Raw genomic sequence first — 14,701 nt, 5'->3', positions numbered from 1 at the left:
TTCATGGAGTGACTAAGACAAGGCAGAGCAGCCATTGTAAGGAATTAGTAAACTATAATCACACGGGCTTGTTAGTTAGAAATAATCTGGTTTAATTTCTTCATATTTGCACAAGTCTGACAACTGTACATTAGCAAATAATTGCCCAAAACTGTAACATACCTAGGTAAGCTTTCCACAGAATAAGTTTAGTATGCTTTCTTTTACTTCCCTTTCTAGGGTCTGATCCTGTTTTGTCTCACATTACACAGATCTCTCAGAAATTTTGGGAAATATTATTAGTTCTTTTTCCACACTTTGACCCATCAGATATGGCACGTTTGTCATCCAAATATGACAATTTATGAAAATAATTTAAAAATTGGTAACTTGCAAACTCAGGAGATGCTCTCTGAGAAAACTCACCTCTGACCAACCTACCCTGTGATCAACCTCTAATGGGCAATCCCAGTGGGACAGGGGCACGTTTTGGAAAGCTCTCACATCACCCAGGCGCAGCAGAGACCTCGCTGTTTCACAGCACCCCCAGCATTTGCAAACCAGTTTGCCTGATCACTGCCTTCTATTGTTTCCTGAGATAAGCAGGGCCCCAGTGAACAATTAAAGCTTTCAATAAATAATCTGTAAGCACATTCATTTGATTTACTGTTATTTGATACAGCAGTTAGTTTCAATGGGGCAGTTACTATTGATCACATAAAGTACTACAGACAAACATTAAACACTTCCAGAACTCCATGGATTATTACTCTTTATCTGCCACTCATCTGGGCTACTTGTAATGGTTGCAAAATTTAAAATCAATAACAACAATTAGCTTTCTGTATACTCTAAGGAATGAATCATGTGAAATATGTTTTGTTACAAAAATGAAAGGCTGGAGAGCTTGCAAACACGGAAGACCCTTACAAGCAGCAAAACTCTAAGGTAATTTCTCCCAATATTATAAAGCACCCTGTAAAGTAGGAAAAGAACAGTTTTTACATGCATCTGCAAGCATACACATAATTATAAAAGGCTATTAGTAAGATTTTCCAAGTAAATCAAAGGGATTCAGGAATACAACTTTTAAGTAAGCTGGTGAGAAAGAGGCACCAAATCTTTCCTTAGAAAATTCCACTATAAGTCTTACGATTTCATACTCACTCCTCAACCTCTAAAGAGTTTTGGGTTATTAATAATGGCAGGACTTGGCAGGGATAAGACACAAGAAGAGGTCTGACTCTTCCCACTAAGTTTTACTGGATAGTCAGTCTATCATACACACACAAGAAATATCTAAGTGTTAGAAATTAGAGCAAAATGAAATTAATAAAGCTGGAAAGTGGCTGTGAGGGATATAAATTAAAAAACACCTTTTCTCTCAGCTTCAAATCCATATAATTTGGACATGAATCTAATGAAACTCATGGAGATAACAGTATTTTGAGATCTCTGATAGAGTAATAATTCTAGATAATTAAAATGCAAAGCAATAAGAGAAATGTTTTATCATTAAACTGTAACCAGAGCTCTGTGTGAAATCATCCATTCAGAAGACTTGTTTTTCATCAATTATTTGTTATTTATCTGATGTAAATATAAGAAGGTCTAATTAAAATGTATGACTCCTTATGCAGCTTCTTGTCATTAAGACCAATGAAAGCATTCTGAAGACCATAATGAAATAATTATGTTTGCCTTTAAGAATCCTCTTCAACAACACATGGTAGTGCTACACCAAATTAAAACATCAGGAACTAAATTTCTCTTGCATCTATTTCCATTTTCACTAATTATACCCCCAAGCTTTCCAATAGCCCAGGCCCTCAAATTCTTTTGAAGCTGAAACAGCCTAAGGAACAGCAGCTTTTTCATAGTAATGGACTTTGATGAAGAAACATAGGTAATGCAGCCCTGGAAGCATTAATATTTCAAATAGAGTTATCATGTGAAAGTATATGTTTATTTGAAAAATGGGGAAAAGATTGTTGGCAAAGAGCCAAATACGTGTTCCAGGGAAACCAATACTCTGATTTAATCTCATTTAATTGCGTCATTTCTTCCTCACCTCTTTTCGTCAGAGTATTTTCTTGTTCTGCAGAGAAACGAAGGTTAGCGAAAGCATAACAAACATGGCATTGCTGGGCAGTGTCAGGGCATCGTTCTGTAAGTCAGCCCTGCTTTCACATTTCAGTAAAGGCGGAAACAGCCCCTGTGAACAGTTGCCACGTTCCTACCGGACTCCATTTCAGGGAGAGGGGAACAGCTATTTTCCCAAACTGTGTCCAGACATGCAGTGCCTCCCAACGCACAGCTCGTTCTTCAACCATGAAGTTTTGCAAGACCTCTCCAAAACACAGAGAAAGGAAAGGATTTGGATAAAGAAAAAACAAAACAAAACAAAAACCCACAACAGAAGGATGTGAGTCAGCTCTGACTTCTTGCTGGCAGTCAAAGGCCTCGTTTCAAAACTTCGGAGAGATAATGGATCCTTCTTGGCATGGTCTCAGAGAAGTGCATGTGGCAATACATGCAAAGCACAGCAAGACAAGCAGCTCACATACCTGACCTGCATAGCATGTGACGATACGTGCAACTAGAAAAACACAGCCGGAATGTGCTCCCTGAACTGAGAGAGGAAGGCTGAGGTTCACTACGGGATAAGGACTCGGGAAAAGTATATTCTTTTGTTAGCCGCCCCCCTCCCCCCCCCCCATCAAAGACACTTGGCACAAATATCTGGAAGACATTGGTGATGTGCCCTTTCTTCTGCATTTCACATCCTGGTGTTCAAAGTGTGGGGTGAAAACCTGTCTTTAAGACAGGTCTCTCAGAGCTTCTAGCCAGCCACAGAGGAGTATCTGACATATACCCTGATCCAGTAACTAATAAAATTTCTTCCTCGAATGAAAAGAGCAACCCAAACAACAAGGCAATGCAAAGGAATACTCTGAAATATGGGAGGGGAAAAAAGAAAAACTTCCTCAGATCAAAAGTTGAGAGGCAGAAGTATGAACGACAGCTTAAAAACAAACAATCAGCTCCCCCCCCTCAAGGACCTGATCTTAACAACAGAAAAGCTCATGTATGCATGACTTTTTTAGCCAGTCCCTTGACCTGTGCTCCAAGCCAAAACTGCAGATTGGTGGATCAGCACTATCAACTACGAAGGGAAGATCTGTAGAGAAGATAGGATCTTCGATTAGAGCAACACAAAGAATTGCCCAGAAAACCCCCAGAGGCACAGGCTCTGGGGCGCAAAGGCATTTCCCTGTGCCTGAAGCAGGTATCAGCAGGTGGCACTGTCACACAGGTTTCCAAGTCCCCCCTCCTTCATGTGCGAGTCGATGGTCAGTCTTGGAAAGACAGCCCACCCTGGTCTTCATCGTGAGGATCAAACGACGTGCTCGGGATACGGAGAGAGGGGAGTGGCAGAGGAACCCGCTCCCTGCCCCACACTCTGTCTGCGGCCAGTCCCTGAGCAACACTGCTGGGGGCAGGAGGCTCCAAGACCCATGAAAACCAGGGCATGGCCGTGCTGTGCCCCAACACCTGGATCCTGGATCAGTATTTGTGAACAAGTGAAATATTTAAATTAACTCAGAGGCTGTTACATCCACTTATCATGCAGGAACATGGGAATCCTCTTGGTATCAGTCACCATCTGGCAGAGGAGTGATTCTGGTACAAGGTTGGAAGATTGCAAGGAAGTCTCATAGGAAAAGATACACATATCTCTATGATGAGCTGCTGAGCCACCAGCCAGCTTGGCGGAGAGAACTATGGAGTGGTGTAATAGCCATTTCAGGAACTCACCACAAGTTGCATTCAGATAAAAAAAAAAAATCACAGGATTCAAGGGACTTTTTGTGTTACTTGACTGTTCTGGGTTGTTTGTGGTTTTTTTTTGTTGTTGTTTTTTTTTTTTGTTGTTGTTGTTGTTTTTTATTGAACCATTTCTTCCACTATTTGTATCTTATGGGTACAAATAGCTTTTTAGGATTGAAGGACCCACTGAAGGAAATCTAATTTAAATCAAATTGTGGCAGTTGTCTTTGGCTGATGCAACACCAGGAAACTTGTAAAATTTCTCCACACCTCTGCTATATATCTTTAAAAGCAGAATAAATTCTCCTCTTTCCCTTTCTTTCTTTCTTTCTTTCTTTCTTTCTTTCTTTCTTTCTTTCTTTCTTTCTTTCTTTCTTTCTTTCTTTCTTTCTTTCTTTCTTTCTTTCTTTCTTTCTTTCTTTTTCTTTCTTTCTCTCTCTCTCTCTTTCTTTCTTTCTTTCTCTCTTTCTCTTTCTTTCTCTTCAAAATAGTAGATTCATTCTGCTAAATAAAGCATTTACTGGTATTTCCTAAAAGTACTAGTACACAAATACAGTAAAGACTCACTCATACAACCACTATGTGCCTGAAACGCTATTAAAATCAAGGGTAGAGGTTTGAGTGCATTTAAGTACTTCACTAGATAAGGCTCTAAGAGACAAAAATATTCTTAACATTGTTCAAAGATCCTTGCTAAAAATACACTGTGAGCCTAGATAAAAATATTATGGTTCACTGGAAAGAGATCCTCCAAACCATTAAAAGAAACTAAGTGGTGCTAAAAAACCTCTCTGTTGCAAGACACTTCTCTGCTCTTTTTCTTAGAGGATGCACTTAGAGGGTAAAACGTAAGTCACTGAAAGTGCATAAAACGGAAATCCATCCAAACTATGGATAGACTTTAACAACATGTCCTTAGTGGTGAAGATCCAGAGCACTCTGAGAATGTATAAATACTCATTCAAGTTTTAACCTATTAAACCTACACAAGCGTCGCTTGCATGTGTATATTTAACTTACATAGTTTTATAATATTCAGTTTATATCTGGTATAAGCAGGGGAATGAAAAATCACCTTGCACAAGAAGAACAGAAAGTATATTATATACTCTGTGTCTAGGATTCTTTACACAGACTTGCTGGATTATATTTCCATCTCTCTTAACAAAAGTATTTGAAGAAGCTCTAAAGCTCAAGCAGAATGCTTGAAGGAAGTGGGGTCACTTATATAAGGGCTGGCATTAGTTTGTTAGAAGTTTTTTTCCTACCCACTCCCAAATAAAGGGACAAAGAAGTGAACATTGTGGGAATGTGTTTCTAAACCACATGATATCCTTATCAGATTGTCATGTACAAGGGAGGTTCTCACACAGGGACCCCATGCTGGTGAGCTGCCCTGTCACATGATGCAAGTTCTCCGTTCTATTCAGATTACTAAAATGAGCTGAAGAAAGCTAGATTTTTCCCCTCCTCCCCCCAAAACAAGCAAAATGTGCAGTGACCACAGCCATATTAATTCACTTCCACTGGGAATACAATCCTGAGCAGCTGCTAATGATGAGTGACTATATGAAGAAGCTATTAATTCTGAATCTAGCTATTAAAATCCATACCACAAGTTTGAAACTGTCTCAGATTAATACCTGAGGAGTGGAGTTCAATGCAAGGAAGCAAACAGAGAATCAGAGAACTCTGAGTCAGACAAAATATAGGAAAAAAACACCTCAGATTGTGGTTTAAGCATGGAATTCTGCAAGCTTGACTTGTAGAAAGAGAGTAATGTGCTCTTATTAAAAAGTCCTACTTTGTTTTGTAAGTGTCTTTACTTCCACTCTCAATGTGGTGAACTCTGTCATCAAAATTATCTTTTCATGTAGTTTGGGGGAAGTGGGAAAGTAACTTAAATTTCTTAATATTAAATTAAGGTTCTAAATAGTATTTGGACATTTAAATATGTGGCCTGTTTTTAAAAGTGCTGAGGGCAATCCTAGATGCTCTGCATATTTGGAAATGAAGCCATGAAATGTGGATTTAGGATGCTAACTTTAGGCTACTGTTTTTGACATTCTTAACTTTTGAAACACATTTGCTCATGCAACGCTGGATTAATAAAATACCAAGCCTTAAATAGTTTTATAAAAGACAATTTAAAATCCACGTTTTATGGATTAAAGTTGTTTATTAATTACAATTAGGAGGAACAGGTAAGATTACTCTGACTGAAAGACTGCACCAGAAGAATCATTCCCACATCATACCAGTTTGTTTATTTTGTACCTAGAGTACGGTTCTCATAAGAAGGCAGCAGCAGACGAAAGACATTGCGCTTGGTTTGCCTGCTAGAAAATCCAGCTTTGCTACCCTCTTGCCTATACTTTCTTACAGTACAGAGAAAGTGATTGTTCTGTTATTTTAGAATTGTTTTGAGCATTTCATGGCTTGTATTTTCATCTTTCCATTTGCTTTGAAAGGGCTTGGATTTCAGCAAGAAGTGGCATGGGTCACACTGCATGGGGACAGACTTCATGCACGTGAGCAAAGGTCAAAATCAATCATAGCTTTGTATTTCCAGGCCTATTACTTTTGGCAGTTTACCCTGCCAGAAGGGGCTAAAATATTTGCCTCCCAAAAGAAGTAAACACCCATAGGACACAGGAATATAATCAGTTTCTCAACCACACAGCAATGAGAAACGAAGGAAAAGGATCTCCCCCTTGCTCTAGCCACTAAGCCGTCTAAATGTTAGATGCAACATTTTCAGCAAAAAGCTGAAAGATTTCACAGCAGTGACTCGAAAAGGACAATAGGCCTATTTAGGCAATTATATTATGCAGGCTTTGTTATTAGGCAGCCCTGCTCAGTCCCAGAAAGTCTGGATAATCAAAAGTGTCCAAGTACAGGAAGGGGAAAAGTACAACCCCACCCTCCCGCACAGCGGCTGCCAGGACCTCTGGATTTGAAGGGTAAAGTCTATTTACTGAAGCTCCTTGGCCATTTTATACATCAACTGATATCCTTCCTCATGGGGCTGCAAGCTACAGCCTAGTGAAGCTCTGGAAAGCCTTCCGAAACCACAACTAATTTGGCCTCAGCTGCCCGCCGCTGTAAATTCGCTGCTCGGAGGCTGCTGCCAGCCCTCCAGGCAGAAACTGCAAGGGGGAGAGGGATGCTCCCCCCGGCTCGCACGCATACCAGTGCTGGTCCCCATGGCCAAACAGATCTGGAAACTCATCGCAGCTGTGCTCCTGCTTTTTGAGGTCTCAATAGGATGGGGCACAGCGCGGCCGACAAGCAGCCCTGAGCACAATGTCCCTTTCACAACCCCGCTCCCAAATCCAAATGCTGGCTGTGTAACACAGCCGCACTTCATCGGCAGCCCCAAGGGCGGTGTATAAATTAGACCTGAGCAAAACCAGTCACTTGGGGTGTTTGGGGCGGGGGGGTGGAAGCATAATCCCCGACCAGGGCACCTCGCTCCCCCTGCACCCCCGAGCAAAGCCCTTCATCTCGGCCGGGCTGCACTGCAGGCGCGATGCACGCATGGTTAACGAAGACAGCTGAGCAGTAAGTGGGGATTTAACTGGATGTGAGGATGACTAACTTCGCTGTCTGAAACATCTCTCGCTTTCAACTCCTTAACTTCGCCGTAACCCTCTTCGAGGCAGCACCGCGCCAGCCTGGCTTTGTTCTGACAAGTTGCACCTTTGCTGCACAGACTCATGAGGCAAGCGGGGAGTCGCCCAAAGATACATTGCTTTTACTCCAAGCTTATCCCACCCCGACTTCGCCAGCGAACACCTCTCATCATTTTTGTCTGCAGGAGTTTTTGACACTGGTGTGTGTCCATTAGAGTTTTCCTGTGCCAGTAGCTGAATCAGGCTAACTCTGTCAGAACCTACGCAGAGAAGAGTTGTTCTTATTTCAATTAATTTGGAGGAAAATATGCCTGTGCCTTTTTTTTTTTTTTCTATCAGAAACAAACACTTTCCATCACATATTTCAGGGCATTAAGCTACAAGTATAAAAATTTAAACAAAGGCTGTATCCCTAAGCAAATCAGTCCTAGTGATTTAGGTATAAAGTTTATAGATGAACTTTAAAGAAAATAACCTGGTTCAAACAGATCTTGCCTTCTGGGCACTAGCAAACACACCTGCAGCAATTTGATACTTGGGAATGCAGATTACAAGTCCTTAACTTAAAAATGTTTGTTTTGAAATTCAGAAAGATGAAAGAATATAAAATACTGAGCTTTTTTTTTCTGCTGAGCACAGATGTTTCCAGTATTTCCAGTGCTTGCAGGGAACAAGAACCCGACCCAAACATCGCAATAATCTGGAATTCAGAAGGAAAATGCATGCCTTCTGGAGTCCCTCCTTCACGAACTTTCTGAAAGTTAATACATGCTAGATCCTCTCCAGGCAAACAATTCCCACCAAACTAAAATAAGGACTGTATACTAGAAGTGTCTCAACATCCTATTATGTTCTGCTGCCATATCCATAACTTTAGCTTTCATTGAATTCTTTATTCTTCTAAACCTAACAAAATGTGGTAGTTAGTATCAAGTAGTCTTCTACTTGATATAACTAGTTGAAACACCACATACTGCCACAAAAACTTACTCTTGTTTTGGGCCTGCTCTTCTTTTTTTCCGCTTGTTTAATTAATGAAGACTAATGAAGACTTTGCTTTATAGGCTTTTCCAAGTCCAAAGGAAAATTGCCATTCCTTGCAGCTCTCTCTCAGGGCTTGTCCCATTCCACAGTATTTAGTTAGTGCATGTTTCACCAAAAGTTACTAGTTTTCTCTCAGTATTTTTTTTTTTTGCTGCACTACGAAGGTGCACAATATTCTGCCTTACTTTAAGAAGTATAAATTACTCACTCATGCAATCTGAACTTCTTTTTTTTTCTCTTCAGAACTATTCTCATCTAATTTGATTATACTGATCTGATTTTTATCTCATCAGAAAAGGAGTGAAAATGACTTATGATTAAAAGTGCAGTCAGTTTTACTCTCATTTCTGAGTCCATGACCTTCTTTGCAAATAAATAATTTATTTTAAAACCTACAACAAGATAACTAATATCACATAAGCCATAAACGTGCAAAATCAGGTATTTTTTCTGTGCTAATAACACATCTTGCAATATACAGTGGCTAACGTTTGCACAGCAAACCCATAGCAGGCTTTTTCCTCCCACAGGAGGGAGGAAAAAAATACCACACAAGTTAAGGTCATGTTTGGGTTGTGCCTTATCCTCTATTTTTACTTTGCAGACCCTCATGGACTAGAAAATTCATGATGCTGCAGGAGTGCGACTGCCTAGTGAATCATAACGGGATTAACAGATTGAAGATGTGCTTAAATTGGAGACCTACAGAATTCTGCCCTAACCCCTGCAATGGCCAATTTTGCCAGCATTTCAGTCGAAATTTTGATGCCATCTGGGATTGTTACTGGCCTGGTTCAGAGTCTGCACTATCCATGTATTGGTCCCCCAACAACCATTTACCTTTTACTCTACAATCACATCTCTATCAAAGCAATATTTCTAAGGCCTAAAGCAATGGCTGCAGGTGTACTGCTTTTATGGCAGAGCCAAAAATAAAACAACAAACTAGACCAAAAAACTCTAGCTATTACATGTCTAATAACTTCAACATTTGGCTATGATTACATTCCATTAAATCACAGAGGTCTTCATAAAAATAGAGAATCAGGAAACACTTGAGTTACAATTAAACATTGCTATCTTTGTATTTATAAGCACTGGAGCAACATTTAAACCATTAAAAGCTTTCTGGACCACAAAAATTCTGGTTTTGCCATTATTTTTATGAGATGCAAGATAAAATCTTACATGTTGAGAGAATTTTAGCATTTTTATAATCCATTTACTTATACTTACCCCCTCACATAAAGTGCTTACACTTTCTTCAAAATTAAAACCAAAATTTGCTCTAGAAATCAAACAGAATTCTTCATCTGGACCCTGACTAAATTCCTCTTCCACATTTCTATACCATTAACTTTCACAGTTCAAATTACAGCCGCCGTATTGTGATTCAGGTTTCAGCCTCATTTTAAATTCCCATGCAGTTAAGTTTAATCCTATTGCTTACAAAGTTACGAGACTGAATTCCTGAATGCATTTCCCTGTACTTTTTATTTACTCTTGTTAATATGAGTTTCTTTGATTAGCTAAACTTTACTGTTATCAACACTTGTCTCTTATCACAGGCCTTAGGCAAATGACATATTTACCACTCATTCCATTCTGATAAGGGTAATCCTGTGTTTAAGTTGCCCAAGAACAAACACCATATATTTTGTTTTTAAGAATCTTGCTTCTAGGTATTAACAACATACAAGAGAATGAGCAGCACATTTTAAATCCAGAAGTTATTTAATGGATATTTTGAAAATGTAAGCTTTTAATGACAGCATATGCCTCCTACTCCAGGAAAGTTTATTTAATTCCAAGTTTCTGCAATATCACTGCTTAAGTTACACTAAAGTCTAAACCACAAAAGGAGGAAAACAAAGTTTTAGTAAAACATCTGTTTTGGGTTTTTTTTCAACCCCCTAACTAAAGCTTTCCTGTAGCTAGAAACATTATTTTGAAGTAAAAGCTTTGTTTCATATCTTTTTCAAAGCATTTTGCAAACAGCGCGGAGAAAATAAACATCCCATGCTGAACTTCACAGTCTAATTTTAATTGTAAAGACAAAAACATTTGCAGTGTTGTAGGCTGGTAGTCACTGATTTTTACAACTCTGTTTTCATTACTCAATCCACACAAACGTCATATGGTGACTGAAAACTTTTGAGCAGAGTGAAAAACAGACTATTTCATTAAACACTTTTTAACTTATATTTCAATTCCCCCCTCCACCCCTTTGAGATAAACTGTATTGATGGGAGAACTATTCTCATTCCTAGGTAAGGTTTTAATATACTGCAAAACAAAAATTTCAAACAGAATTACACGGTTAATGGTGTACTGAAGTGCCTGAGAGTGTGCTAAAAACATTTTGATAGATAGCCAAGTCATTTATCTAAATCACCGTCAGAGCACTGAAGCATCCTGCAAGCTTTTATGCAAGGTGATGCTTTCTGGCACTTTTTTGTCATGTCTCAAACTTGAAATTTTGGTGTTAAAATGCTGCCCATTGTTTACCACCTTTGTATTTCAGCAACAAATCAATACCTTAAACCATAATAATACATTTTCAGAAGTGTCCTACCACTAACTCTCCCTCCTCCATTACCAGTGCAACACTGCCTGAATCTCAAGGTATAGAAATAATTGATGGTTAAACTCAAAGGGTGTTCACAGTAAGTAGTTTTCTAGCAAAACAGCAACTTCTTAGAGCAACAAAGTGAAGAAGGAAGGTGGCAGCAAGGTCAGTACAAAGAAATATTGCCTTTTCTTAGGAAACTTAAAACTACTGTCTGAGTTTTGGAATGGCACCTACCCTCTGCAATTCCAAGTCTTTGCAAGTACTGTACCGAGCAGCATTTTAATTACTTGGCTGCTCTGCTAAAATGCACTTTGAGACAACATGCATTCCGATTATCAAATGTGCTACGAAATTAGATTAAGGAGTCAAAGAAAAAAAAAAACAACAACAAACGACAACGCAGAGGTGTTACGTAAATTTGTCCTTCACTGGTTGGAGTTTTGCAAGTATTTGCTGTATTATATTACAATTTCATGTGTTCCTGCTTGGCTGCACGACTGTTGTTAGGATCAATATGCTACATGAGAAGGGATAAACAGAAAGCAGCCCAGTGCTTCTTTCCTTATTCCTTTCTTGCCAAAGGGAGAAAAAAAAAAAAAAAAGGCTTGCAAACCACATTTTCCACAAAAACTCCCCCACCCCTCATTACCCCTGCGCTTAATTACAAGTATTTATTTTTTAAACACATGCAAATTATAATAAGAAGAATAATTGCTTTAAAGTGAAAAATAACAGTTGGGACCTACATTGAGCACTGTGCCGGTGTTGCCACTCTGTTTGTGCCAATCCACTGAAGCATGCTTTGAGAGCCTTCTCCTGGAGCATGCAGGAAGACGGACTCGCAGTGTAGAAATCCAGCATCTGAGCAGGGCTCACTGCTAGAACATCCATACAGTCAAACATGATTCCCCCTGCACAGAATGCCTGCAAAAGTGCTTTCCTCTAGGTGTGGAGGAAAATGGCACATAAAAGTACACCCAACTCCATCAAACTCTGCCCCTTTTTTGGCACGTAGGCTGTTGGTCTTTTTCCCAGACCAGAATCATGAATTATGACAGACAACACAGCTAAAAGCCTGTAATTGATCCAAATGATCATTTACCATTTTCCAGGCTGCCCAGCCAATCCAGCAAGACGGGGGGGAAGCGAGCCGCACGCCAAGTTTTAGCTCCCATCAATTTCCCCCCAAAATGTCTCTAGAGTCCGTCCCGCGGCCGGGGCGCTGGCCGGGCGTGTGCTGCATCCCGCGCTGTGCCGCTCGCCCGCTTCCCCGGGAGAAAACGGCTCCGGGAGGGACGCGGGATCCCCCTCGGCCGTGAATAGATCCTTCTGCCTCTGAACAGCTCACTTCCTACTACTTGTGTCACAGGGAATGAAAGATTGAATTGCCTAATATATGCGAGTGAACTTTCCGTGAACCCTTCCCAGGCTGCTAACCTTCAAATGACCCAAGCGGTCTGACATCACCAGCTCCCAGGATTCTCACACGCCTTCACAACTCCCAGCAGCCCTGCAAAAAAGCAGGCAGGCGGGCGGGCAGGCGGGCGGGCAAGCTCTCGCCCCAGCCCTGCCGGAGTTGCCCCGCTGCTGCTGAGCGGTGCGGAGGGGGAGGCCGGCGTGTAAAAAAGACCCAGAAAAATACAGTGGAAATAAAAACCCCAACAACAACGAGGAGGAGGAGGGGAAGAGGGAGGTGGAAATTGAGACAGCGACGTTTCTGGCGGACGTAGAGAATGAAGGATTTTTAAATTCCTGCTCAATTTGCTAAGACTTCTGTGCGCACACCCCCATGCCCCCCGTCCCCCCATCCCCAGGGGCAGGCGTCAGCTGCCACGCCGGAGCCGCGGGCATGGGCTTCTCTCCAGTTGCTGGGATGGCAAGTCTGGGTGTGGAGCAGCCCCACCCTAACCCAGTCCTAATCACACCACTCAGGACTCCTGTTGGATACCACCAGCAGAGAGAAGGGACCTCACGGGCCAGACCCTGCTGGGAGGGGGAGAGGTCGGGTCCCATCTCTCCCCACCACCCCCTGCCCTTGCTACCAAATCACACAAAGGTGTGTTACAGCTGCAACAGAGCCCAGCCACACCATCCAGTGCTCCCAGCCCTCCCCGCTGGGCCAGATTGGGCAGGCACCATCACCCAGGAGGGCCCATCACCCAGCCCAGGTCAGGAGCCAGCCTCACGAACCCTCTTCTCCCCAGCCTGGGGCCATCGGGTCCTGCCTGGCTCTGATTAGCAGAGAGGGGCCAGGGCTGCTCGCATGGCCCCGTAGGGGCTGTATCAGCTTTCAGAGGGCTAATGAGCCCCAGCTCCTTGGCAGGGAGAAAGGGTACGAGCAGGCCCATGAGGAATGGGACCCACCCCAGGGTGCTGGGGGGGAGGCCGTGGCTGACCCCTCCCTGGGCAGGCAGCCCTGGCTGCACCCTCACAGCCATTCTGAAGACACTGGGCTGCTCCCACCAAAACACCAGCAGAGGTCTGGGCAAAACCACACTCCTGGCAGCCCTGCCTTGTGGTGGGAGTAGGTATCAAGGCCTTCCCAGGTCTGTGGCCAGGATGCCAAAGCCAGCACTGTGCTGTGCTAGCCCAGCATTTGCATCAAGCCAGTAAGAAGATCTGTGCTTCTTAGGTAAATAACTACCTTCTGCAAAGTCCGGCTTGCAGAGAGAGACTCACTCCATCGAGGCCTCCACCAGTCCTTATTCCTACAGATGCTTTAAAAATTAAAAAGAAAAAAATATCCTGGAAACACTCCCTCTGCCCCACTGGAAAGAACATGAGCTCAACAACCATGTGTACTTTTCCATTCTAAATAAGTGAGCCAAGTCACCTCAGCCCCAGCAGACTGAGCACCAGCCTGGAGCATGGTTCCCGAGGCACGAAGGAGCCAACACTTCCTACCCCAAAGCTAGCTCAGATTTGCTTAAAAAGCAAACGCTTGCTCGGATTTACTGGAAAATGAAACCCTTGATTACTGCCCATTTATTGAAAAACCCAAGATGGGAGTCGGGTGGAGCGGGGGATGCTGCCTGCAGACATGGCACACAACTGGCAACCGCAAAGAAACGCTGGGGAGAGACTCAGTCTGGGACCTGTGCAGCCACTTTAATGGATGTGGTGTCCCCTCTCCACAAAAAGTCCTTTGATGAACCGAAAGCTCTCTGACAATGCCTGCAGATTGTATTAACAAAACTTTTCACAAAGGTTCAAGAATTTAAAAGGAAAAAAAGCAACAAACACCACAAAACAAAACCCCACACACAGCACACGCACTTGTTCCCTGAAACTGATATAACCCACATTGAAAACCAGCAGCCAGCAAAAAGACCTGCTGCAATCTGGAAGTGAATTCTTTTGAAGAGATAAAAACAAAAGCTTTTCTTAGCCTCCTTCCCCTCCAACGGGAGAGCTCAGGCTGTCCCTGCAGCAGGCAGCCTCTTTTCCTGTCTTCCCTCCAGGCAGAAGAGTTACAAACGCTGGAGTTTAACAGCATCTTTTTAAGGACTTTCTTAGTCCCTCGGGGTGTCCTCCCCCAGCCCAGACTCACCATCTGAAGAAGCCCGACACTCTGTAATCCAAAAATTATGCACAGTGTACGTTTATCCAAAAAGCCATCCTTCAGGGAAGGCCTGCATAA

At 42.2% G+C, this 14,701-nt stretch overlaps 1 protein-coding gene across 4 annotated transcripts in view; it reads right to left on the bottom strand.

The window, feature by feature from the left end:
• The window catches only part of RARB (retinoic acid receptor beta), a 196,281-nt gene that overhangs the window by 80,800 nt on the left and 100,780 nt on the right, over positions 1-14,701 (bottom strand). Inside the window, exon 1 of one of the 4 annotated variants that reach the window (XM_051609296.1) lies at positions 12,164-12,396. The exons of 2 other annotated variants lie outside the window; for them this stretch is intronic. In XM_051609296.1, coding sequence (XP_051465256.1) covers positions 12,164-12,236 — 73 coding nt within the window. In that variant the 5' untranslated portion in view covers positions 12,237-12,396. One more of the 4 variants, XM_051609294.1, reaches the window with a different exon arrangement.

This window comes from Apus apus, chromosome 2 (genome assembly GCF_020740795.1).
Source record: "Apus apus isolate bApuApu2 chromosome 2, bApuApu2.pri.cur, whole genome shotgun sequence".
NCBI lineage: Eukaryota > Metazoa > Chordata > Aves > Apodiformes > Apodidae > Apus > Apus apus.
This window is presented reverse-complemented; position numbering and strand designations above follow the sequence as displayed.